The sequence below is a fragment of the Cervus elaphus genome, chromosome 1 (assembly GCF_910594005.1).
Source record: "Cervus elaphus chromosome 1, mCerEla1.1, whole genome shotgun sequence".
Classification (NCBI taxonomy): Eukaryota; Metazoa; Chordata; class Mammalia; order Artiodactyla; family Cervidae; genus Cervus; species Cervus elaphus.
The window spans coordinates 43,196,583-43,222,953 of NC_057815.1; the positions used below are offsets into that span (position 1 = coordinate 43,196,583).

The following is a 26,371-nucleotide window of genomic DNA, read 5'->3' on the forward strand; positions in this document are numbered from 1 at the left end:
CCCTGGGGGCGTCTCCCACCCCTTATACAGCCTGAGGGTGCGTGCCAGAGGGCCAGAGACAATCAAACTGTGTCCCCCCTCCCCAGTTCGAACTGGATCTCCCTCCTCGCACCTCAGCTGGCCTGACATGACTTTTCGCCCTCGATCCCAGCCCACCCCTCACCTCGCGCGGGTCGGGGGTCCTCACGCCAGGCCGGAGTTGGACGCCATGACCAGGTCAGGGTCGGTGGGTGGATTGGGGTCCTCCTGCTCGCCAGGTGGAGGTGCGGAGGAAGGCGGGCAGGTGGTGATCTTTTGATCCTGGACGCCTTGATCTCAATACCAACCCGGCCCGGGAGTGGGTATCCGGGGGTCGCTGGGAGCCTGGGTTCCTGCCTCCCAACCGCGGAGCATGGTCGTGGGCGCCGGGCAGCGGCTGGAGAGCGCGCACACCCGCCCGGCTCGGGGCTCGGGGCTGGGGTCTCGGCCCCAACCTCACGGCTCCGGCTCCTGCTCCTCCTCCCTTCCTTCCTTCCTTCCTTCCTTCGCCTCCTCCTTTCACTTTCCCCGAGGCCCGCGGGGAAGGCGGGCGCGGGGCGGGGAGGGGTCTGTCTGGGCGCTTATTGTTGGTCGGACGCGGAGGGTCCGGGTCGCAGCCCCCGGGCGGCGCGGCGCCGGGGGACCCAGGCGTGCGGGTGTCCGGCCGGCTGGCTCCGGGCGGCGGCGGTGGTGCAGCGGCCCCGAGTCCGGGGCATGTCCGGCCACTGGCTCCGCCGCTCGCCGCCGCCTTCCCGGGCTCCCCTGCGCTGCCGGAGCCTCGCTCGCCCCTCCACTCGGCTCCGCTCCCCAGCCTGAATAAGCATCGGGGCTCTCTGGCTGCCTCCTTCTGCCTTCATACCAGAGCCCGGAGAGGCCCCTGTCAAAATAAGAGCTCCCCCATCTCGCTCGCCTCCTCGCCCAACCCGGCTCCCCCAGCCTCCCAGTGGTCTGACTCGGTAAGGCGCCCGGCCGGCTAGCGGGAGGCTGGTTGGCCGGGAGGCGGGGTGGGGGCTTCTATCCCTCCCTCCACCCCATTCCCAAGGACTGGGGAGGAGACGTGCTAACATCTCTGGCTGGGGAGAGGTTTGACAAGCCTACCTGCCTATCTACAGTGATTGGAAGCAGTGGGAGTTGCCTAGACCTCCCCACCCCACAACACACACACACACACACACACACACACACACACGCACGCACTCCACTAGGTCCCCTCTTCATTGTACCCACCCACATTCATTATGCACTGAACATCTCTTTATTCACTTTCCTATATACTCTTTCCTAGTAGACCATGAGGTCCTTGAGGATGTGGACTGAATTTTTTTCATCTCAATCCTCAGCAGAGTGCAATGTGGATACTAATAAAGTGTTTGTGAAAATGAAACCTTTGTTTTCCCAAAAGAATTCTATCCCAGTCTCAAAGTGCTACACAAAAACACCCAAGACCCTACAGGAGAATAGATCCAATGAAAAAGAAGTAAAGGACTTTAAAAAAGCATTTCACATAGGTTATATCAATGTTTGCCAAAAACCTGTGGGAAAGATGTTATGGCCCCAAGACACTGATGAGGACACCAAGGCTTGCATTAATTAAGGACTTCCTCAGGGTTACACTGATAGAAAGTGGCAAGCTCAGGACTAGAGTTTGGGTCTCTTTATCCCAGGGTACTTTCCCTGGATCCCACTGTCCCCAAGCACCCAGAATTAATACCAAGACAGAATAAGCATGGACACTTCAGAAAGGAAGGACACTAGCAAGCCCCTTTGCTCATGCTATTTGATTCCTCTGAGCTCTCCCCTGCCCCTGACCTCCTACACTTTTGACCAACTATTACATCTACCTCACCCAACTGAGTACCTACTTGCATGTTTTATCTTGACTCTCCTGTGTGCATGTCTAGTTGACCCAAAAGATTCTTGAGGGCCCAGACCATGCCTTCTCTGCCTCTACATAAACCCATAGCACTCAAGTGCTGGGTTCATAATAGGGATCCAGTAAATACTCACTTGATGGGTTGATGGTACCTGGAGTTGAGCGCTGAGCAAGGTCTGGGGAGGCCCAGGTAGAAAAGGGGGAGAAACCCTGAGAGAAGATAACACTCCCTGTGGGTGCCTAACATTGACATTTACAAAGCATTTTCATACACACTATCTCTTGATCCTGCTTTGAGCCAATCAACAAAACTTTGACAAGTGTCTATTATCTGCTATGCTAAGATCAAGCTGGGTCAGGGATTGAATCATCACAGCTCTATGAGGTAGGTATTATTCTCACTTAAAGGAAAAGAAAACTAAAGCCCAGAGAGGCTCAGCTCTGGTATAAAAGATCTCAGAGCCTAGGATGGTACCTGACCCATAGAAGTAGGGTTTCACCTCCTCTCCCCTCTCTAGGTCCTGAGGGTATAAGATGAGCCACAAGACAAGAGGGTTGTTTCTCAAAGAGGATTTGCTTGTTAGAAGGAAGGGTCCATTCAGTTACTTGGGTCAGTTTCCCATTTACTTACGTGACAAGACACACAGGCTTGTGATTATCTATTTGGCACCATGCGGCTTCATAGCAGGTCCAGAAAACAATGTTTGTAGCAGGGAGTGATGGCCATGTTATGCAAGGGGTCAGTTAATTGTGGCACACCGTAAGTTTCAGCGTATTTGGCACGTCCCGTGGAGCAGTCATGTAGAGCACTCCCTTGGGTGGGGCTGTGACTCATTGCCCCAGCGTAGGTTCCAGGTTGGGATGCGGAGCCCCAGCTCTGGGCAGCCAGAGTTCTGGGTGGAACCCTGGAGTGAGCGAAGAGGAGAGGAGGCCCGTGGCCCATTGCTGGAATAGAGTGGCTCCCTCTACTGGCGAGTTCTGGGAATCACCGTGTGTTTTCCCGTAGCTCTGTGTCACTATGTCACGAGGAGTGTCACAGGTGTGTCAGCGAGTGTCGATGGAAGTTCGGGCATGTTCGTTGTGTGAGTGCCTGTTCATTCGTGGTGCAGTGTGGATGAGCCAGCGTTACGCGGGTCGGTTTCTGGAAACAAAACGTGTACACACAACCACATTTTGTAATGCAATTAACTTTTGGGGTGGCGGTAGGGGGTGGGCGGTGTTAGGTCTATTGATTCATTATCTGGGATTTCTACATGGGATGACGAGGACGAAAGGACCCTCCAGCTGGTACTCATCGCCGACCTCGGGCAGGTGGGAGGAATTCTGAACTAGGGAACAGTTCCTGGGAAGGGACTCTAGCCCCTAAGCTACGAAAAATCCAAGAAAGGGTTAACTTTGAACCCCCACAGTGACTTCAACCATTGGCTCAGGGCACTGTCAGTCAGATTTCTGGGGCGGGGCTTGTGGGGGCCGGTTTCAGACTGCCCAGCGCCCCTCACTTGCCCCTAGACCCCCAACTTGGTTTCACCTCTGGGCTGCTGCCACACCCCCCACCTTGATGAAGACACCTTCCTGAGCCCTGGAGAAGGAGCGGATCTGGGCATCCTGGCTTCTCCACTCACTCCAGCTGCCTGGCTTCCTGATAGATGGTGATTATTATATAATAGACCTGCTGGACAGAGCCGTGCCAGAGCTCGGAACACTCTGCCCCTCCTCGAAGCCTGCCCCAGGGCCTGGCACCAGCAGCACAGGGCCCGCCGCCCAGCTCGCCCGGCGCCCCCGGCACCGCCTCCACTCCGGGGCGGGAGACCCCTGGGCCACCCTCCCTGGTGGCCTTTGGGGCCACGTCCTGGGATGGGGCGGGCGTCAGGCTGGGAGTCCGGCGGGCGCCCAGCAGGTCTCAGGGTTGGCCCGCGGAGTAAGGTTTCACCAGCGCCTCTCCAGAATTGTGGGACCCACTTGGCCCCTTCCAACCTGAACTTGGAACTTGGGGGCCAATAGAGGTGGGGATTGGGGGCGCAGGGGCCAGGGTCGGATTGGGGAAGGAGTTTGGAAAACGTGCGGGGGGCAGGGAGAGAGGGAGGCTGGGAAAGGGGGCCGGCAGGGGCAGTGGGGGAGGGACTCTTATCCTGACAGGGCTCCCGCCTTCCCCGACTGGAGGGTTTGGAAAAACTGAGCAGGCAGCCAAGGCTTGGCTGGAAATTCTGCAGCCCACCCTCCTGGGGACACAAAGCTGGAGGGTGGAGGCAGGGCTGCGGGGAGAGAGCACGACCCCGGGGAGGGCAGGGCCTCTTTTGGGGCTGGGGGCCCAGGGGCCAGGTCCCTGGGGAGGGGGTTCCTGGCGCTGTCTCCCTGCAGTCTGCTTACCCTTGTCCTCTACCCCCTCCTTCCCCCTCCTCCCCCTCCCCGGCTCCAGTCTTTGCAGATTGCGGGCAGACTTAACTCCTTGAGCGCCAGCCCGGTGGACTCTTAGGTGGTGACGCTTGTGAGGGAGGGCAAGAGGGAGGGACTCCAGACCCCACTCCCACCCACGGCTTAACACCTTATGGTCCAGAACGCAGTCTCTGGAACTCGGTCTTGTCAGAGCCCTGGAAAGCTGCCTAGTCCTCGAAAAGCGACCCACGAAAACCGGCACCTGAGAGCTGCGTAACCCAGCCCGCTCTCAGGCCAAATCTTAACTGTCTTACCCTCCCCCGCCACCCTAACCCTCGGTGCCTCTTCCTCCTCCCTTCGGCCGCCCTCCCGCCGCCACCCCCACTAGTTGCTGCAAAGAGCCCTGACAGATAGAAGGCTGCGGGGAACCCGGAAGTCTGGGTGCCGTGGCGGCCTCGGCGTTCTCCTCATCCCGCCCGCGAGGCCCCGCGCAGGTGACCGCAGCCCGGGACCTCTGGATTCCAGGGGGCGCCTTCACCCATCTTCGGGAGTAGCTACCCAACCGAGGCGGGGAATGCTAGCCTCCCCCAGCCCCAGCTAGGACAAGAGCCCGAGGAGCCGGAAACCCTGACTTCACTTCCACCCTAGCCCCTCTCCTAAGCAGCACTTCCTCCGCCGTCAGATTTGCGCGCCCAGTTCGGCCTCGGAAGACTCTGCCTGAAGGCAGTGCCTCAGTCTAGGCAGGAAGGGGTTAACGGAGCTTCCAGGCGCCCTGTGAGAGCCAGGTGAGGCACCGCCCATCTTGGCCTTCAGGTGAGCGAGTGGGGAAGCGGAGAGACGCGGACCTCGGGGCTGCTCTTTTGCCCCCTGGTGGCTAGACCTGGACTAGCAGTCTCTGGCAAAAGATGCGCTCAGGTGGGGATTGGTGGAAGGAAAACTTTGGAGACTGCTCAAGTACTGCTGCAGGAACATAACCTTCGGAGAGACAGAGGATCCTCTGGGGAGGCTGGTGGAGCTTCCACAATCCTTGCCATGCCATCCCCACTTATCAGGCTGCCTCAGTCACTTCCAGATGTTTGCCCTAGGGACTCTACTTGTGGGTCCCAGGTGCCCAGACACCTGGAGGAGGATAGGCAAAAATAGAAGACACCCTATCCTGCCAGAGTCTCAACCTAATGAAGGGGGGGCAGTAGAAGGAAGCTGTCGCTCATCTTTTCTATGCTCCAGGCCTTCCCAGAACCCCCTGCAGTCTGCTTCCCTCCAGACCCCAGCAGCAAAAGCAGACCTCTAGCCAGGCTTCAACACTCCCATCAGCTACATGATCCCCCATCAGTGTCCCTCCCCTCAAGTTCAGTTGCCTTCAGATTTCTCCCCCATAAAGGAGGCCTCTTGATGGATTCGAGGTGCTCACAACCATTTCCTCCTATCGCAGGCAGGGCTAACGCCCTTCCTCCCTCTACCCAGAAACCCTCCCAGGTTAGCAAAGGTTGTGACCTTCAAGGGTTCCTGTCTCCTTTTTTCCCCCTAATTGCCCCACTTCCTTCCCTCTCCTATTTCCCATTATCTTCTATCTAAGACTTCCTTTCCCATAAGCAGTTCACCCAACCAAGGACAATCCCGTCCTACTTGGAGGCTATGATACCTGACTCCTCCAGGAATCCTTCTCTAACATCTACTTATTAAAAAACTATCTATTGAGAACTTCCCTGGTGGTCCAGGGGTTAAGAATCTGAAGGCCAAGGCAGGGCACATGGGTTTTATTGCTTGTCGATCCCTGGTCTGGGAAGATACCACATGCAGCGGAACAGCTAAGCCGGTGCACCACGACTACTGAGCCAGTGTCCAGAGCCCTTGCTCTGAAACAAGGGCTGCCGCTGAAATGAGAAGCCCGCCCACTGCAGCTACAGTAGCCCCTGCTCATCAGCCAACATGCGCAGTGGCAAAGACCCAGGCCAGGTAAAAATAAAAATGAATTTTAAAAATAAATAAATAAGTTTTTTAAAAAAGAGAGAGATCGCCAAGGCTGCATTCCCCAACAATCCATTTCTATTAAGTTCTCCAAGTTCCAAAAGAAAGGAGACTGGCCTGAAAGCCAAGAGCATATGACCTTGGACTAGTCAGCCTCATCTCTGGACCTTAGTTTCTTCAAAAAACAAGGGAGTTGGATGAGCTTATCTGCAGGCTCTTTTTTTATCAGGAAGATAGCGGTTAAATAGCAGGCTTAGTTTGTTCAGAGAAAAACAATCACATGGCTCTGGCCAGCTTGGGAATAGAAGGCAGAGTTCATAAGCCTAGGAGAGGCTGGCGGAGACAGGGCCCAGAGAAAGCCACTCGAGTCACCTCCTACTCCTCACTTCCCAGGTCGCCTGGCAGTTGTGAGTCCTGGGAACATTTAATTCTTGTCATCAACTCAAAGCAAGTGCTTTTCTGAGGTTGTACTAGGAGGGGTGAGCCCTGGGTGACAGCACCCCCTAAATATCAATATAATGCAGCTGCATTAGTTTGCTCTTCCCTCACTCGGCCATGTCCAACTCTTTGTGATCCCCTGGACTGCAGCCTGCCAGGCTCCTCTGTCCATGGGGATTTTCCAGGCAAGAATACTGGAGTGGGTTGCCATTCCCTTCTCCAGGGATCTTCTTGACCCAGGGATGGAACCTGCAACTCCTGTGTCTCCTGCATTGCAGGCAGATTCTTTACCATCTGAGCTACCAGGGAAGCCCATGTAGCACCATTGAGCTTTTATTTTGAAGAGATAGGATGTTCAGAGGTAAGGAAACTGAGGCAGAGGGTGGTAAAAGGACAGGCCTAAAATCACATGGCTGGTGAGTGACAGCTGGAAGGGGTGCCTGGGTCTCCTCATTCCCAGTCCAGACTCTTTCCACGACACCACTGCAGCACTTGCTTCCAACTTTCCATTGGACTTCTTCCTGCATCTGGCTCATTTCCCTGTGAGGCCATAAGATCTGGGAAGGCAGGCTTGGCCTCCTTATCTGGACGTCCCCCAGAGCCTGGTACATGGCTCTGAACAGAGGGAGGGGTGTTCAGAACTCCCAGTCTCCCAGCCGCCCTTTCCTCTCTCATCATGACCCTATTTACATGCACGTAGGTCTCTGACTCAATCTAAAAAGGCATTCCAGGATTGCGGACAGAGCCTTGGGCCAGGCATATTCCCAGGCCTAAAACCTGCTCTGTGACTCTGAGCAAGTTGATTAATTTCCCTGGGCCTCATTTTCACCATCTGTCGAGACCTATAGCAAATTCTAACTCCTGGAGCATTTGTAACTTGAAATCTCAGATTACGATGTGTTTTTAAAAGCTATAACTCTGAGGTAGGGTAAAAGCTTAACCTTTCTGCCTTTTGGGGCTTCCCCAGTGGCTCAGATGGTAAAGAGTCTGCCTGCAATGCAGGAGACCTGGGCTGAATCCCTGGGTCAGGAAGATCCCCTGGAGAAGGAAATGGCAATCCACTCCAGTATTCTTGCCTGGAAAAATCCCATGGACAGAGGAGCCTGGCAGGCAACAGTCCATGGGGTCTCAAAGAGTCAGACACAACTGAGCAACTAACACTTTCACTTCACTTTCTGCCTTTTTGCAGGACCCCATAACCCCAGGACTGTCTGCTCTATCCGCAGAAACTAGGTGCTGCTTGATGCAGGCACTGATACCTTGACACCATGCCAGTTCTTATGAAAGTGACAAATTTGTAGCCTTGAGTATATTCTGGGGTCCCAAATAACAAGAATAATTTCAAAAAGGAATCACAATTTTTACTTGTATCTCTTTTTTTTTCTTTTAAAAAATTTTTATTGGACTATGGTTGCTTTATAATGTTATTTTAGTCTCTACTGTGGCACTACTGGTAAAGAATCCACCTGCCAATACAGGTTAGATGTAAGAGACTCCAGTTTGATCCCCGGGCCAGGAAGATACCCTGGAGAAGGGCATGGAAACCCACTCCAGTGTTTTTGCCTGGAGAATCCCGTGGACAGAGGAGCCTGGCGGGCTACAGTCCACGGGGGTCACAAAGAGTCGTACAGGTCTGAAGCGACTTAGAACAGCACTGTACAGCAAAGTGAATCAGCTGTATGTATACACATAGCCCCTCCCTTTTGGACTTCCTTCCCATTCAGGTAACCACAGAGCATTATTTACTTTTATCTCTTGAAAGTGATCCAGTTCTTAACCTACAGCACATCTTGTTCAAATTCCCTTTCCTCTTCTTTTTTTTTTTCCCCTTTCCTCTTCTATTCTGCTAAACCTTACAACAGTTAAATGGCTCTCTGCAAACCCTAAATCAGCCCCCCTTCTCTGCCTTTCTCTGTTCTTTGTATTCAAAAAGGTTTTCTGTCTCTTTCACCAGTCACCTTCTTTTTCCTTTTTCATAGAGTAGTTTAGCCTCTCCGGTTTCATTATTTTCTTTTTTCCTTCACCCATTACCCTGATTCTCCCTAACACACAAAAAAGTTACCTGTCTCTGTCTCTCTAGTCTTATCTGTCACCTCCTATTCTCCCAGCTCTATGTTACAAAAGCCCTGAGCAGGCCACAACAAGATTTCCAACAGCAAGTGAGGGATAAAATTATCTCGGGGGTGAGGGGCTGCAGGGCAGAGGGCATCTGAGAACAGTCATTGGTTAATAAGTTTTCATCCTGTAACAGATAATAAAGGCACTTGCCCTAAAGGAGCTTATAAAATGGGGACAACTAAAGAACAATAAAAGATGCTAAATCATTAAACGATGTGGGGTTGATGCAACCAGTGCATGTTGCATCCTTTGGTAGACATGGAAGAGAAACAGGAAACTGACCTCAGGTACGGGGGAGCATAGCGGCCTCGGTGAGGGGCGCAGATGGAGCCGAAGCAGGAGGAATCACAGATCCTGGCAGGAAGGGGTCTCAAAGACCAACTACCTAGCTCTAATTCTTTCTGATTCTCAACTCTCTGTTAACATCCCAAGCAAGCAGTATATCAGCACCTTGATGAAGCTCTCCAGTAATGGGGCAGTCCGTTCCACTTTTGAACATCTGTTTTTCCTTCCTTTGAGCTGAATTCTATCTCCTAGTGGTCTCTATTCATTAGTCCATGAATTACCTCCTGGCCCTTCATATATCTAAGCTCTAATGATTTCAGACTCTTCTTTTCTCCGGCCTAAACATTCCCAGTTCACTAATGTTATGCCCACAATGACACATGGCCAACTTAGAGTAAAGCAGGACTATCAATCCTCTCCTTTATTCCAAAAACTATACCTCTACTAATATGGCTTAAACTTGGATTCACTTTTGGTGACCATGTTACGCTGATGACTCAGACTGAATTTACTAAACCCCCTGATTCTGTTTTACTTGAAATGCCTCTAAGACACGTGTAGTCTGTGTGTGTTGCTGAGATCTTACACAGATCTCTGATCATTTCATCTTGTTAGGTTTTCCTACCATTCTACGCATGGAGATGATATTTGGATCTTTACCCTGTCTTTCAAAGTATTTACTATACTCGAGGTTTACCTCTGTGAAATGTGAAACTATATTTTCATATACACTATCTAAAAATATTTAACAGGACAGAGATGAAGGCGAGTCCTAAAGCAAACAAATGTTCCTGGTTGATACCAGTCCATGTCATACTGAGAAGTAGAAAGATCCAGGGTCTTGTAGGTGGAATGGGTCAGATCATAATGAACCTCACAAGCCTAACAGAAGATTAAGAAAGTCAGAAGGCTCAGAACGAGAACAGATTTTTTGAGTAGAAGAGTCACATGGAAGCAGACTATAGGTATAGCAACAGAATAAAACACTAACTGTGGAAATCCACAGATCTGGACTTGAGCCCTAGCCTTATTGCTTACTAGTTGTAGAACTTGGACAAATTAACCACTCTGAGCATCAACTCCTTCTTCTGTAAAATGATACCTACTTTATAGATTAGGGTAAAGATTAAATTAAATGACATATATGAAGAGCCTAATACATAATGGTTGTTCAATAAATCAGGTTTCCCAGATGGCTCAGTGGTAAAGAATTCACCTGCCAATGTAGGAGACGTGGGTTTGATCCCCAGGTAGGGAAGATCCCCTGGAAGAGGAAATGGCAATCCATTCCAGTATTCTTGCTAGGAAATCCTATGGACAGAGGAGCCTGGCAGGCTACAGTCCACGAGGTCGCAAAGAGTCAGACATAACTGAGCATGCACACTCAATAAATCAGGTAGAGAAAAAGAGAGAGAAGAAAGCCATGTTTCAGATGGATTTGGTTTCTAAGAGGAGACTATCTTTCTAGGAGGCCCAGGAGAGAATGAGGCTATAGGGAGAGCCCCAAATGACTCACTGGGCACTTGGTCTCAAGTCCTTTAGACGAAAGGGTATAGGGATAGAAGCAGATTCTCCTCTTACAAAGAAGAGCTGATACCTCTTGACCTCTAGCTACATATGGAGGATGACAGAGAGAGAGGACTCACAGGTAGCACTAATGTTTTTAAACTGGGTTGTGATGGGGAAGTACTGTAAGGAGGGGTGATAGTGTTCAGAAGACAGGTTCATGGTTAGAGTTGTTGAATTAAGCATGATGAGAAGTATACCCTGGTTCTGACCCCGAGGAAGTAAGAGACTTGAGTAAAGTCTGGAGAGAAGTCAGAGCCAAATTCATGTATTTGGGACACACCCCAAGCCAGTGGGTGTTGTAGACATGGAGTGAGGTCTCTGAGGGTGAGTTGGGAAGTGAACCAAGGACTGTGCCATGCGGGACATCCCAGAGCCACACTGATTCTGTTTGGGACTGAAGAAACTGTCTGATCCCGTTCCCCCACTCCCATTTCAGAACTGAATAGAGATGAGACCTTCCATCCACCTTCACATCACTGACCTCTGTCCAGAGCTCACTGGAACCCATAAGTGTGTCCCTCCATAACTCTCCGCTTTTCTACCCTGATGTCAGAAGGAACTCAAGCTCTTGTCCAGCCAATAGACTCTAGCTTGTTGCTACAATCCTGGACTTGAGAAGGAAAAGATGAAGGGGAAGGTGTAGAGACAGGGGTAGGCAGGGACAAAGTAAGCTGCAAGAGAGAAACAGAAAAGCTGAAGGGGTGGGGGGGGGGAGTGGGGTAAAGGTGAGCACCATAGGTACAGAAAAAGGCAGACTGATAGAAGGGAAAAGGAGACTCAAGGAGGGAGCAGAAAAAAAGATTTGCCAAGAAACTGATGAAGTGCAACTGAGAAAACTGTTGCCATGGTGACAGGTCCAGAGGAGGGAGTAGGAATATAAATCGGATTATGAGTTGGGGGAGTGGAGAGGGGGGGTTGCTCAAGACCCAGAGGCAGTGTCCCCACCTCAGGCTCTCCTTAACCCATAGGACTGCCTTTCTCAGAGGTCTTGCGAGGGCAGTGGGGAGCGAGGAGGGAAGGAGGGCCCCAGGCGCCCCCCTACCCCAGGCCTCCTCGGATCTTGGAGAGTTCTCTCCATTGACCCTAGTTGCTGTCATTCTACCTCTTCATCAGAGCCCCACAGTGAAGAGAGGGGAGGGAACTTGTTTTAAGCACCTACTATGTGCCAAACACTGTGTTGGGCACCTCAGGCGTTATTTCATTCCAACCGCAGCGCAGCCTTTGGAGGTAGGTTTGATCGCCTCCACTGGTAGGCAGGAAACTTCGAACAAGGCCCCAAGCTGGCAAGCAGCAGCCGGAGTGGGGCGCAGTGGGGCCCATCTCCTCCAAAGCCATTTCCTCCCTTCCTAGCCCACTGCCTACCTTGCAGAACCTATGTCGCAGTCCCTGGCTTTTCCTGCACCCCCTTGGGACTGGACGGGGCAGGATGGGCGCCGTTGAGGGTGGGGAGGGGTGGGGTAGATGAGTTAGGGGCTCTCATTCCGTTCGGAGAGACAGAGTTGGGGAAACCACAGGCAAATACACCACAGCAGCCAGACTCCGGGCTCAGTGGGAGGCGCTGGGGTGCTCTGAGCTCAGGGCTGGGGGAGTGGGGAGGAAGAGCTGAGGTGGGGAGGACCGTGGGAGTGGGGGAAGCGCAGAGGCCAGACCATTTCCGGCAGTGCTGCGGAGGAACTCCAGCGCGGCCAAGTGGGGAGTCGGGGAACCGGCGGTCTCAGTTTGCAAGTCTCTGAGCTAGTGAGCCAGAGGGACCCGGGGCTGGTATTTGACTGCAGGTCCCTGCAAGTGAAGTGCCTGGAGGGGGTGAAGTGAGGCGCGGCTTCCCTCCCCCTCCCTCGGGCTTCTGTACAAATAACAATTTTGCAAAGGGCACCGTAGCTGATGCGCATATTAAACAGGGCCTGGGGAGGTGGGAGAAGGCCAAGTCTGGGGCTGTGGCCTGGGCAGTTCTGCCAAGACCACCCTTCCCCCTCAGGAGGGTGCCCTGGGACTCAAGGGGATTCTGGCCCTCCGGCACACCTGGCTACCTTGAAACAACTCTCTCTGGGGGCTGGCTTGGGCCACACCCTAACCAGGAAGTGTGTGTGTGTGTGTGTGTGTGTCTGTGTGTGTGTGTGCGCGCGCGCGCGCGCGGGCCACACCCTAACCAGGAAGTGTGTGTGTGTTTGTGTGTGTGTGTGTGTGTGCGCGCGCGCGCGCGCTTGTAGTGGCTCCAGCTTGTCTCTGAGCTGGAGATCCCAGGTCCCTGCCCCCCACCCCTGTAGAGAAGGTTGAGGAGAGGGACCGGGCAGGGGCGGGCGTGGGGTGGGGGCGGGAACGGAGGTAAAGCTTCCTCCTGAGGCCTGAAGGGAAAGCTGATCTAGATCAACCCACTTCTGTTGCTTCAATTCACACCATCTCTTCCACAAGCCACCAACATCCAGGATGACCCTCCTGACCCTCCTTCCCTGTTCCCATCATAGGTTCCAGACCCAAAAGGGTTTGGACTGCATGGAAGTGGGGGGTTGGTGAGAAAAAGAGCTTCTTCCACGTCCTCCTTCACACCTGCCCTCCCCAGACTGTCTGGTCAACCAGCCCTTTGCCGAGCCTCAGACCCAACTCCTCCCAGACCTGCCAGCCTTCAACACCCTTGTGCCCAGCCCCGTCCCCCTCACTCAAGAGTCCCCTAGCCTGAAGCAGTCCCCATGACTCCTACTTGCCACATGCAAAGAGCACGCGTCATGGCTCTTTATTCGCTGAGCACCAGCTAGATGGGGAACATGCCTCCTGGAAGTGTTCTCTTTTCTGTACCTGGGATACCTCTCCTGGCTCTTCTTTTTTCCTTTTGGGAAGCTTCTCAGTCTTCTCAGTTGGCGCTGAAGGTAAAGAACCCGCCTGCCAATGCAGGAGACAAAAGAAACTCAGGTTCAGTCCCTGGGTCAGGAAGATTCCTCCAAGAAGGAAATGGCAACCCACTCCAGTATTCTTGCCTGGACAATCCCATGGACAGAGGAGCCTGGCTGGCTCCAGTCCTTGGGGTCGCAAAGAGTGGGACACGATTGAGCGTGCACGCACGCACTCAGTCTCCTTTGCAAGCTCCTCTGTTCCTCTGCCCATAGTGTTGGTGTTCCCTAGGTTCTCTCCTTGACCTTGTCCTCTTGCTTGGCACGTCCTTCTCTCCAAGGCTGCAGCTGTCACAGCTGAGCTGACAGCCTTGGGGGCTCCAGAACACGCACCCGCCCGCCTTCCATTCGCCTCCACCTGGGTGTCCTCCAGCACCTCGGCTCAGCAAGTTCCATGATCTCCACCCTCTTCCCACAAATCTGCCCCTCCCACCCCGACGCATGCCCAGCTAGTGACACTGCCGTCCTCCACCCAGCTGCCCCAGCCAGGACCTGGGAGGCATCCTGAACTCTGCTCTTCACCCCTCTCCACAGCCTTCCCAGCCCAACCATCACCCCCAAATCTCCTCTTCTATCATCTTTTGCCTGGAATCTTATCTCCACAGTGTGTCAGAGATGTCCAAAATATCTCCCAGCTGTTCACCCAACAAAATCTCTGCATTGCAGCAAAAGCCATCTTTATAAGATACAAATCTGATCATGATGCTTTCCAGTTTAAAACCTTTCAGGGGCTTCCTTTTAGCCTTAGGATAAAATTGCTTAGAACTTTCCTGGTGGTCCAGCAGTTGACAGTCCAGCTGCAACGCAGGGGACACGGGTTCAATCTCTGGTCCAGGAAGATTCCACATACTTTGGAGCAACTAAGCCCATGCGCCATGACTACTGAAGCGCAAGCACCCTTGGGCCAGAGTTCCATGAGACGAGACGAGCCACCGCAATGAGAAGCCCATGCACCACAACTAGAGTAGCTCCCATTCGCCACACTAGAGAGAGCCCACGTACAACAATGAAGACCCAGCACATCCAAAAATAAAGAATATTTTAAAAAACTAAAATTGCTTAATGGGGCTTACAAAACTTTTCATCTGGTCCCAGTTACTTCTCCAGCGACTCTCTCAAAATCCACTCTAACACGCCCCCACCCTGCCCCCACTGATGGGCCCAGTCCCTAACCTTGGTCCCTAACAGCCTAGAACAATCTCCCCTCCCCACTCCTCCCTCACAGCCTTTACACTGCTAATTCCTACTCAACCTTCAGGTCTTCACTTAATCACCACTTCCTCTGGGAAGCCCTTTGTAACTACCCAGGCCCCTTCTGTGAGGTGTCTCTTTGGCAAGTCACTTAAGTTCCCTGACCTTAGATTCCTCATTAATGAAATAAGGAGAGAGACTTCCCTGGTGATCCAGTGGTTAGGACTCCCCGCTACCAGTGCAGGGGGCTCCAGTTCGATACCTGGTTGTGGAACTAGATTTCATATGCCACAGCTGAGAGTTTGCATGCCACAAATAAAAGATTCCTCATGATGCAATTAAGACAAGGCACAGCCATGTAAGTAAATATTTTTTAACTATTAAAAAAACATAAGGACAATAATAATAGAGGTTATCGTGAGGATTAAACAAGAAAATAAACATAAAGGATTTAGCACAGTGCCTGGCATGTTGTAAGCACTCAGTAAATAATAGCTGCTACTATTACATCTTCCACTAAAACCCTGATACAGTGAGTAGTGGCCTCTTCAGTTTCTCCCACTGGACCATAATTTAAGGGAGAACAATGTCTCGTTCACCTCTGAATGTCCAGCACTTAGCACAGTGACTGATGCAGAGGCATTTAATAAACATTTATTGAATAAATTAATTCAGGCCATGATTATTTCTTGTATGGATTAGCTTTCCTTCAGCCTAAGGAAAGGCTTAATTACCCCACAATCAAGCCTCCACCTACTCTTTCAGTAATTTTTCTACAACTAGAATGAATTATTCGACTTCCCTGCTCAAACCCCGTCGGAGGCTCCTGCCGTCTGTGGAAACGGCAGGGCAGTTGCTCCCTCACCTGTGCACCCACTCCTCCCAGGACAAACCCTCCTGCCCAGGATCCCACCCACTGGCTGCACTGAGCCCCTAGTTGCTTCCACACCCTCCAGCCTTTCTGCCCCAGCCTCAAATACCTTTCCAACGTCCTATGTCCCAGATGACACAACCTGGGGACTCCAGGGCAAAGCTGGCCTCGGAGGTGTATATTGTTTGGCTCACAAGTGCATTTTCCTAATATATATTTAGTTTAAAATTTGAAAATATGATCATTTTACCAAAAAATTCAGATTTCTGGCTTCTCCTGAAAAAGCGCGGAGGCGTGACCATACTATGTTCCCCCTTCCCCAGAGCAACTCTTTCAGTAGAGGGAGCTCATGTTGCTACACTCTCTCCAGCTGGCCCCACCTGGTTTTACTACTTCCGTTATCTGCCTGGACCCTGGGGACACTGGGTCTGCAGCCCCTGCCAGCCTCACAACACTTTGATCCCATCCAGCTGCAGTGAAGACCTTGGCTCTGTCTCCTCAGCAGCCACCTAGACAGCCCCCGTCACCTCCTGCCAGGTCCACGAACCCCTGCTCCTTCACCTCTCCCACGCCTTGTTCTGCCTTGACTTCACTGAACACCTGCTCCTTCCATCCTCTTTCCTGTCCTATCTATTGCTCCTTCTCGAAACCAGTCTAGGTCTTTTCTCCATCCCTTCACTCTTGCCAATACCCTCAACTTTCCATGCCTTGAGAACCCTAACCCTGAGTCACTACAACCAGACAGTTTTATCATTTCTATGGTCCAGCTGTTGAGCAATTTGAAAAACTCCCAACATGTCAAGGTCTGTATGATGGTTAATTGTATGTGTCAACCACGCTGGGCCATGTTGCCCAGATATTTGGTCAAACCATTATTCTGGATATTTCTGTGATGGTGTTTTTTGGATGAGATTAACACTTAAATTAGTGGATTTTGAGTAAAGTAGATTCTCTCACAATATGGGAGAAGGTTGAAGGTTCTAATGTAGCAAAGGTGACCTCCACCCTCTCCCCACTAGGAGGAAGAAATTCTGCCAACAGACTGCCTTTGGACTCCAAAATTGCAACTCTTTTCCTGAGTCTCCAGCCTGCCAGCCTCTCCCATCAGATTTTGGACTTGCCAAGGCTCCACAACTTCATGAGCCAATTCCTTAAAATAAATCTGTCTATATATACACATCCTGTTGGTTCTGTTTCTCTGGAGAACCCTGACTAACAGAGTCCGTGCCCCTGAAGACCAGTGGTCCCCACTCTCAGCTGTCTGTTTCCTCCAAACACAGTCTTCCTCAGGGTTCTTGGTAGCTGTGTCTTCCTCTCCCCCAACAGCTCTTTAGGCCCCAAACCTCCCTCCCCCATGAGCTTTCTACTTTCCAGGGAAGGCAGAGACATTCAGGAGGGAGCTCCCTTAACTTTCTTCTTTTATCTCCCAGCCTTTCCCAACCTGTTTCCCCCGCCCCCCGCCCCCCACCAAAGGTATAAGATTTCTCTGCACCATTGCTCCTATTCTCTTCTCTGCTGGAAAGTGTCATTCCTACGCCACAGGCTAATACCTCCATTCCTACCGCCACAGGCCAATACCTCCACTTCTAATCTGAGTGCCATCTTCTCCCTCCTCCAGGAGCCTCCCCATAAATTATACCTTCCCTTCTCTTTATCTTTAGTTTATGTTTTAAACATGCTTTATTCTATTTTATTTCAAAAAAATTTTTGGCTGCATTGCAAGGCATGGCATGGCACATCATGTGAGATCTTATTTCCCCAACCAGGGATCAAACCTGTGCCCCTTGTATTGGAAGCATGAAGTCTTAACCACTGGGCCACCAGGGAATTCCCTCTTCAGCTTTAAAAACAAAACAGATGAGACTGTTCTGTACCCACAATTCCCTCTGGTTATCTGTCTCCTTCCCTTTGCAGCCAAGTTTCTTCAAAGAGAGATCTACACAGTTCTAACTCCACCTACTCCCAATTATCCCTGAACTCTTACTATCTGGCTGCTGCCCCGCTCACCTGCAGGAACCTACTCCGAAGGACACACAATACCCCTCAAGATGCTAGGCCCAGGGACATTTTTGTTTTTTAATATTTATTTATTTGGGTCTGCTGGGTTTTAGATGTAGCACTCGGGTTCTCTAGGTGCAGTATGTAGGATCTACTTCCCTGACCAGGGATGGAATGCAGGCCCCCTGCCTTGGGAGCATAGAGTCTTAGCCACTGGACCACCAAGGAAGTGCCCCAGGGACATTTTTGAGTCCTGGACTTCAATCCTGACCTTCATACCATCTGACACTTCCTTTGCAAAACCATCCATCCACTTTCCCCTGGTTCTTTTCCTAAGGCTCATTCCTCCTCCATCAGCTCCTCTCCCTCTGTCTGTCCTTTAGACACTGTGTTCCCTGGTATTCTGTACTTGACTTTCTTATCCTTCCCTTCCACCATGGTCTTCCAGGACTCTTCTACATTTCTGATTTTTTTATTGTGTGGAGTCTTTGTTGCTGTTGTGGGCTTTCTCTAGTTGTGGCCAGTAAGGGCTATTCTTTGTTGCAGTGCAAGGGCTTCTCATTGTGGTGGATTCTCTTGTTGCAGGACACGTAGGCTTCAGTAGTTGTGGCTCACGAGCTTAGTTGCCCCTTGGCATGTGGAATCTTCCTGGATCAGGGATCAAACTAGCATCCCTTGCATTGCAAGGCGGATTCTTAACCACTGGACCACCAGGGAAGTCCTTACATTTATGATTTTAGCCATTGTCCACCTTCCCTTTCTTCATCCCAGACTTCTCTCCTGTGCTCCAGACTTATATATTTTCACTTCACTTGACTTCACTTGAAAATGTCGCTTTCATCTGACTTGCCCAAGATATTGGTGAAAAAAGTGAAAGCGATAGTCATGTCTGACTCTTTGTGATCCCATGGACTGTAGCCTACCAGGCTCCTCTGTCCATGGAATTCTCCAGGAAAGAATGTTATCAAGTCTTGCATAGCAGCTAATCTCCAAATTTAGTGGCTTATAAAAGCGAACATTTACTCTGAGAATCAGGAATCTGAGTAAGACTTAGCCAGTTGTCTCATGAAGTTTCAGTGAAGGTGTCAGCCTGGGCCACAGTCACCTGAAGGACTGACTGGGTCCGGAGGATCTGTCTCCAAGCTCGCCCATTCACATGGCTGTCTGTTGGAGGCCTCAGTTCCTCCTTGGATCTTGGCAGAAGGCCTCAATTCCCTGCCACGTGGACCTCCCCATGGAGGTGCTCCCATATCCTCCAGGGTGAGCAATCCATGAGAGCAAGGGGGAAGATGCAATGCCTTTTAGGACGTAGCCTCAGAAGTGACCTACTATCATTTCTGTCATATTCTATTGGCCACATAAACCAACCCTGACAATGAACCAGTCTCTTACCTGCTGCCAATCCATTCCCACACTGTTTCCAGAAAGATCTTTAAACAAGTAAAACTCCTCACAGGCTTCCTGTTTTCTTCAGCAAAAAAATCAGGCTCCTGGCTTCCTTGGTGGTCTAGTGGTTAAGAATCCGCCTGCCAACGCAGAGGACGTGTGTTTGATCCCTGGTCAGAGATGATTCCATGCCACAGAGCAACTAAGCCTGTGCATCACAACTACTGAGCCACCACTCTAGAGCCTGTGCTGCACAAGAGAAGCCACCGCGATGAGAAGCCTGCACACCACAACTGCAGAGTAGCCCCTGCTTGCCGCGACTAGAGAAAGCCTGCAAGCAGCAACGAAGATCCGGCCCAGCCAAAAATAAATAAATCTAAAAAACAAAAAAAAAGCCAGGCTCCTCAGCGTAGCTTACAAAGCCATTGGTGGCCTAACTGATGGCTAGAGCTCTCACCATGTTCATCCTTGAATACGTCTTTCTAGCCAAGATGTATTGTTCACAGCTCCAGGTGTCAGGATAATTCACATCTTTGAGTCTTTTCATGGGCTGGTCCCTTTTTTTTGGAATATCCCTTTCCACTTAGGAAGGCTAACTCTGCAACCCTCCAAAAATCAGCAACTTGAGAGCAGGAGCTGTGTTGAACCCACATCTCCTACATTCGCAGGTGGATTCTTCATCACTGAGCCACCTGGGAAGCCCTTACATCAATGACATGGTTGGAAAAGCAAATTCTAAATTCTATCCCACCTCATTTTTTGCTCACTCTGAGACCTTCAGAATGTTATTTATTGCCTCTGAGCCTCTAGTCTTCTTCTGCACCAAGGGTTAATAAAAAAGAGAGGATAAGATAAATTACTTAAATTAATATTTATTGAACCAGATACAGTGCTAGGCACTCTTAAATAAATTACCTTGAGTGATAGTCATAGTATCCTGATGAGACAGATTTTATACCCTTTCTATGGAAGAGAAAACTGCAGCTCAGAGTAGTTAGGTAGTTAACTTGGTCAAGGTCAGAAAGCTGAAAGATTTGAGGGAAGTGGTTGTGTCATGGGCAATATTAGAAAAAAAAAATAAAGAAGCATCCAGTTGCATTCTATCACTGAACAACTGAGATTTTCTTACTCTCACAGCCTTTTCCAGCCCCATATCTCAAGGACAGATGCTCTACCATTCATCATTGGACCAACATTTGGTGAGCACTGCATCTGACCTCTAGATCTAAGTCGCCAGGGTTTCCCCCGGTCTGCTACTATAGATTCTGACAATGGTCTCTACATTCCTTTTGCGACTTTATTTTTAAAGCATTTTTACATCTGTTATATGTTGCTAGACAGATGGTAAGGAAAGAGTCTTTCCATTTTATAGGTGAGAAAATTGAGGTTCAACGTGACTCACCTAAAGTTACATGGTAGTGCCCATCAGAGGTTGACATGCCCATGGAACCAAGTGGACATGTTCTTCTAAGTGACTAAGAATGGCATTGCCAAAGGAGAAACAAAAGTATAATATGTCAGGCAGACCTGGGTTCTGATCCAAGCTCTTTTGGTTGCAAAACAACTGGAGTTCAATTTAAAAAGAATGAAAGAAAGGAGGGAGGGAGGAAGGGAAGAAGGAAGCAATGAAGGGAGAAAGAGAGGAAGCAAGAAAGAACCACAGTTTAGAGTTTAGAAAGAGTAGGTCTGTTTCAGGAGCTAATCTTTGGAGCAGAATAAAACAATCAGGAGCTCCTTGAGGGCAAAAATTTATCTTACCTTCACATCCCTGGTGCCTAGCACAGTTCCAGGGACATAACTGGTATTTAATAACTATTTGCTGTTTGGAAGGAAGGAGGCAAGGGAGGAAACTTGAGTGAGTTGAGAATCGAGAAACCAAGAGAGAGACAGCCTAGAAAGAGTGGGTCCAAGAGAGAGACCCCAGGCATTTGTGGGCCTGGCTCGATTTCTCCAAGCCATGAGGAAATCCTCCAGAGGAACAGAGTGCTGTGGCTTTAAATGACTTCAGCGTTGTCAATGAATCTGCTCTGCTAAAAGAGTTATCCTCTTGCTCCTGTACTTGTCCTCCCCCTCCTCTCAGCTCCCCAAACCCTTCTCGGCGGCTGTGATGGGATAATTAGATGCGAGAGCTCAGCACAGATGATGCTCCAGTTGCTTAGCAACTAATGGTTTCCATGGAGACCCCAAAGCACAGCCTCCAGAGCAGCCAGTGAGCAGCTCGGCAGGGCAGGGAGAAGACGCAACTCTCAGCTCCTCCAGAAACCTGGGGAGGGCCAAGGGTGGGGAAGGGGGGAGGATTGAAGGGAGAAAGGAGGGTTTAAAGGCACAGGCCCCTCTTATTCTTTTAAAATCTGGTCAGAGCTCTGTCATCCCCTACCCCACTCTGTCTCACTCATAATTTCAGATGGAGATGGGAGCTTAGGAGTAGACACAACATGACCCAGTCTGCAATAAACCCAATCTCTTCTTTCTGCTGCTGGTTTGTGACTGAGATGGGAAGTGATCTCTCCCAAGCCCAAGTGTAAACATCCTCCTGGCTGGGAATGGGATTTGAAGAGTACTAAGAAGATCCCTCACCCCTGGAATTCTACCATTTAGTCTGTTCCCTCTCTCCAGAGTTCTCAATGTGCCAAAGATCCTCTTTCATTTTGCAAAATAATGATCAGATCTTATCTAAAAGGGAACAAAAGCCGAGGCGCAGGGAAAACAGAATTCATTTCTTCACCCAAAGGCAGCCTGTCCTGGGAGACAGGGGAAAAACACCTGACTCTGATCTCCAGCAGAGGATCCAGAGTGTGTGTGGGGGGAGGGAGAGGCCATACTGAGCATCTGGTGTGTGCCTCCCAGACTAGCATCAATCAACCTTACCTGGAAGCTCGTTAGAAATGCAGAATTTCAGGCTTCACCTCAGACCCACTGAATCAGATACTGCATCTTAACAAGATCCCCGGTGATTCACATGCACATTCAATTTGGAGAAGCACTGGTCTGAGGCCCTCCCACTCTCCGCTTTGGTCCAGGAGTCCTGTCTTTACTGTCACCCCCTGCTCAAACCCCAGGACGTGAGCTGACTTTCTCACCGTGGGGCTAAGGACACACCCTCACCAGCCCCTCACTTCCCTGGTGGGACCCTGGCCCTTTTCTGGGCTGGGGGAGCCAAAGTAGCTCCACGAGCAGAAAGACACACATAAAGGCTCTCTGCGGAGGTCTACGACCTGTCCTGACAAAGTATTCCACGTTCCACAAGTGGCTCTGACTGAGTCTCAGTTTCCACATCCACGAAAGGAGCCAATAACATCCACCACCCGGGCTGGCGGTGAGGGTGAGTGTAGAGCAAGCAAAGCGCCTGCTGGGGCCCAGGAGAGGTGCTTTCTCCTCCTCCTGTCTTCTCTGCCCACAGCTCCTTCACGGCTCTCTAACGGAGCACAGGGGTGGGAGGGCCTTTGGAGAAGTGTCTCTCTTTCATTTTCTCCCCGTCTCTCTCTCTCTCTCTCCTTTATTTTCAAACAGTTCAGCAAATGTTGTTGACCAAGGCTGACGGTATGTATCCCCCACCCCCACTGGGCAGGTCAATGCCCACCTCTCCGATCTCTGGAAGTCCTCCGTGGCATCCTTGGCCCACTCTCCAGAGGAATGGGAAGCCCTGTGTGCTTCCTGGCATCCATACCCCTCTGCCTCTCCCAGAATTCAGTGCCTGGGCCTCAGTGATTGCCAAGAATTGGGGCCCTGGGCTCTGATGCCCCGACCCTGTCCTGCCGGTTTCTCTGTTTCTCTCCCGTTCCTGCCCAGCCAAGGCCCTTTCAGGAGCCCCTCAGGGTGACTCCCCTCTCCCCACACACCAGGGCAAACTCAGTACTTGCCACCCTCCTGGGAAGACCCCCACCACATGGGGGGGGGTGGTCCTCTACAGGCTGGGCTCCAGATGCTCGTGCAGGCGGGAACACTCGTGCTCTTACACGTGGGTGTCCCAGAAGGATTTTCCAGCCCAACCTCAGTTCCCCTGCCCCTCTGCGTTGACTAAGCCACTGAGATCCAGCCAGGCCCTCCCCCTCCTGGCCTGAGGGCCAGCTCCCCATCCTGAAAAACCTGTCTGGGGGCCTCCCCTGAGGCTGTTGGTGCCCAAGGGACAGGTTGGGCAGGATTCCCCTCGAGCCCCTCCCACCCCCCCAGGACAAAACCAGACAGCCCCCGGGGCAGGGCCTCAGTTGCCTTAGGCAGTCACAGACCGCCAGCACCCACCCCAGCTCCCAGCCCAGCGATGGCATCTCCGCGGCCTGTGTGGACCTTGTCTTGGATTCTGATTCTGCTGGCTGTCCTGGCCCCCGGGGCTGCAGGTCTCTGCCATCTCTGGCCGGGGTGGGGAGGGGTTTGGAAGGCTGTTTCTGGAGAGGAGGCACTGTGCCTTCCAGGGCTGTCAAAGAGGGGCTGGTCTGGCCAGTTGGGGCTGGGGAACTGGTGATGGCGGTGACCAGGCATCAGTCGCTGGGCCCAGGGCACACGCCTGTCCCCTTCCGGACCCAGGAGGCAGGCAGGAGTGGGGAAGAGACCAAGGCTTTGGACAGGGGTGGGGTTGGGAGCTGCCCTCTTCTAGCACCCCTGCATCTGGAGGCTTGCAGGAGTACCCAGCTTCTGCAGCCCAAGCCTGCCACCTGGTGGTCCTATGGGCAAAGACTCGTGTTCTGCAAACAGACCACGGAGTGGAAGGGACTCTTCATCCTTAGAGAGGACCCCCAGGGGTGGAGCGGGATGGCCGATCTGTTGGCGAGAAAGGGATTGATCCTCCCCTGAACTCCTTTCCGGCCCCCTAGCTGACTTCAACATCTCAAGCCTCTCTGGTCTGCTGTCCCCAGTGATGACGGAAAGTCTGCTCGTTGCCTTGCCCCCGTGTCACCTCACAGGGGGCAATGCCACCCTGACTGTCCGGCGAGCCAATGACAGCAAAGGTCTGCTTCCCGCTCCCAGGCACCCCCTAGTCCCCAGAGATCCCTTCCCAGGATACCCGGGCATCCCTCCTCCCACTCTCCCTTCCTGTTGACCCCCTTCTCCCACCATTCATACTCTAAATACTGCCCTCCTCCTTGGGGCCTTTTGAAGCTTGACCCTACCTTTCACCACCAATTCCCCCCAGTGGTGAGATCTAGCTTCGTGGTGCCTCCGTGCCGCGGACGCAGGGAGCTGGTGAGCGTGGTGGACAGCGGGTCTGGCTTCACGGTCACCCGGCTCACTGCATACCAGGTGACAAACCTGGCGCCAGGAACCAAATACTAGTAAGTACCAGAGCCGGGCCTGGGGCATGGGTGGGAAGGGCTACAGGAAGAGGAGCTGGGTCCTGACTTTGGTGGGATGTGGTGAGTATGGGGGAGAGAGCAGGGGCACAGCTAACAGAACAGGCCTCTCCTGGGCATAGCTGTCGAGAGGGAGGCCTGGACTCCCTCATACTCTAAGTCCTGGACACTGACCAAGGATTCTCTCCTCTCCCGAACCTCACCACAAAAGCATTTCCTACCTCGTGACAAAGGGGGCATCCACCGAGACCAGCAGAGAAATCCCAATGTCCACACTTCCTCGTGAGTAACGTCTCAGGGCCCCAGAGCCTTCCCTGGCCCCTCTCACCCCAAACCCCACCTGCCCCTTCCTATCCTCCCTTAGCTTCTCTGCCTTCCTCTATCCTCACACTGAGCCCCTGGCATTTTAAGTGGCCGCTGACACATTTCCCCGCACCGCTAAACTTTGTGAGTAGTGACTGTGTCCGATTAATTTCTGAATCCTCAGTGCCTCACCTAGGAGACGCTTCATAAATGTTTATCTGATGATTTGTTGGTTGGTTGGATGAAGACATGGATGAGGGGATGGCTGGCTGGATGAATGGATGAAAGGCCGGCTGGGAGCCTTGGGCAGGATGGGGGCCCTTCCTGCCTAGAACTGCCTGCCTCCTCTCTTCTGACAGGAAGGAAGGCAGAATCCATTGGGCTGGCAATGGCCCGGACAGGGGGCATGGTGGTCATCACGGTGCTGCTCTCGGTCGCCATGTTTCTGCTGGTTCTGGGCTTGATCATCGCCCTAGCACTGGGCGCCCAAAAGTGAGGAGGACAGCACCAGGCAGCAGGCAGCAAGTCCAAGGCACTGTCTGTGTTCTCAGCCCGGGGCGCTGCGTCTGCTCCTGCCTCCGCTGCTGAGAAGATGGCCTGCTCCCAGGCCAAGGCACCAGGCCTGGGCTCCCTCAGAGCCGTTATCTCCCCTCCCTTCTCCACTACAGCCCTTTCCTCCCTCCGTCCCCTTCTCATCCCCTAGGTGTCCCCTTGGCCCAACACTCCCTATTACTGCTCTCACCCCACTCCTGTCAGAATTGGTTTTTCTCCCATTTCACCTCTTTAACCGCTCTACCCCTGAAAGACAGGAATTTTTCCCTCCCTCAGTGAGTTTAGTCCCTGCAATAAAGCCTGAGGCCACGTTTCTGTGTGTGTTCTCTTCAATGGGCTCCACTTTGGGCTTCCCTGGTGGCTCAGCTGGTAAAGAATCCACCTGCAATGCCAGAGACCTGGGTTCGATCCCTGGGTTGGGAAGATCCCCTGGAGAAGGGAACAGTTTCCTACTCCAGTATCCTGGCCTGGAGAATTCCATGGACTGTATAGTCTATGGTGTCTCAAAGAATTGGACATGACTGAGTGACTTTTACTTCACTTTCACTTTGGGCAAACGTACAGAACCTATGTCCAGGCCGCGGCTGCTCTCAGTCTTCTCTCTGCCCTGAAACCCCAAAGTTACTTTTCCCAGGAAGCATGAAGTTGCGATGAGATAAAAATCCAAGAGTCAGAGTTCTCAGACCCACACCTGGACAATAGGTTTTGCACCATCCAAGGGCCCTGGGGTGGGAGTGAAGCCAAGGCTGGGATCCAGAGGCCTGAGGGCCTTTGTGGTAGCCGGGAGAGCAAGGGGAAGTGCTCTGAAAGAGAGGCTCTGAACAAAAAAACAACCCAGAGGGCCAGGACTTCCCTGGTGGTCCAGTGGTTAAGAATCCGCCTTCCAATGCAGGGGGTGCTGGTTAAATCCCTGCGGGGGGGACTCAGATCCCACAACTAGAGAAGTCCAAGCACCCTAGACCCTGTGCTCTGCAACTAGAGAAAGCCCTGGCTTTCTTCATCATGATGAATAACCAGCACAGCGAAGGGAAAAAGCCAGAAGGCTACCAGAGTGAGGCCCAAGGACAGGGTTCTGCGGATGGGGCAAGGAGGGGGGGAAGAGGGGTTACAGTTCCAGGGGAAGTGAAGAACAGGCTAAAGGGCACAAGGAGAAGAGAGAAGTGGAACACCCTGCCAGAGGGAGCAAAAGTGGTACTGAGAGTAACCGAGGGGACAGTGGGAGTGGTCACCTCATTCACTTGTGTTCTCCCCAATAAATAAT

The 26,371-nt window shown here is 52.0% G+C and overlaps 2 protein-coding genes across 7 annotated transcripts in view; one reads left to right on the plus strand and one right to left on the minus strand.

Moving 5' to 3' along the window:
- Window positions 1-934, minus strand: part of BCL9L (BCL9 like) — a 28,475-nt gene extending 27,541 nt beyond the window's left edge. For 4 of the 5 annotated variants that reach the window (XM_043900718.1, XM_043900720.1, XM_043900714.1 and 1 more), the window contains exon 1: window positions 164-934. The gene's annotated coding sequence lies outside the window, so the exon portion shown is untranslated. The remainder of the gene's footprint in view (window positions 1-163) is intronic. The other variant, XM_043900719.1, reaches the window with a different exon arrangement.
- Window positions 935-22,480: 21,546 nt separating this feature from the next.
- On the plus strand, window positions 22,481-25,417 carry UPK2 (uroplakin 2). Of its 2 annotated transcripts, none has more exons than XM_043890619.1 (5): window positions 22,481-22,510; window positions 23,779-23,913; window positions 24,099-24,237; window positions 24,467-24,537; window positions 24,918-25,417. In XM_043890619.1, the coding sequence occupies exons 1-5, from the start codon at window positions 22,489-22,491 to the stop codon at window positions 25,052-25,054; spliced, it is 504 nt and encodes a 167-aa protein (XP_043746554.1). In that variant the 5' UTR covers window positions 22,481-22,488; the 3' UTR covers window positions 25,055-25,417. The 2 variants fall into 2 exon arrangements, with proteins under 2 accessions (XP_043746554.1, XP_043745861.1); XM_043889926.1 differs by lacking the exon at window positions 22,481-22,510 and adding an exon at window positions 23,187-23,304.
- Window positions 25,418-26,371: the final 954 nt, after the last annotated feature.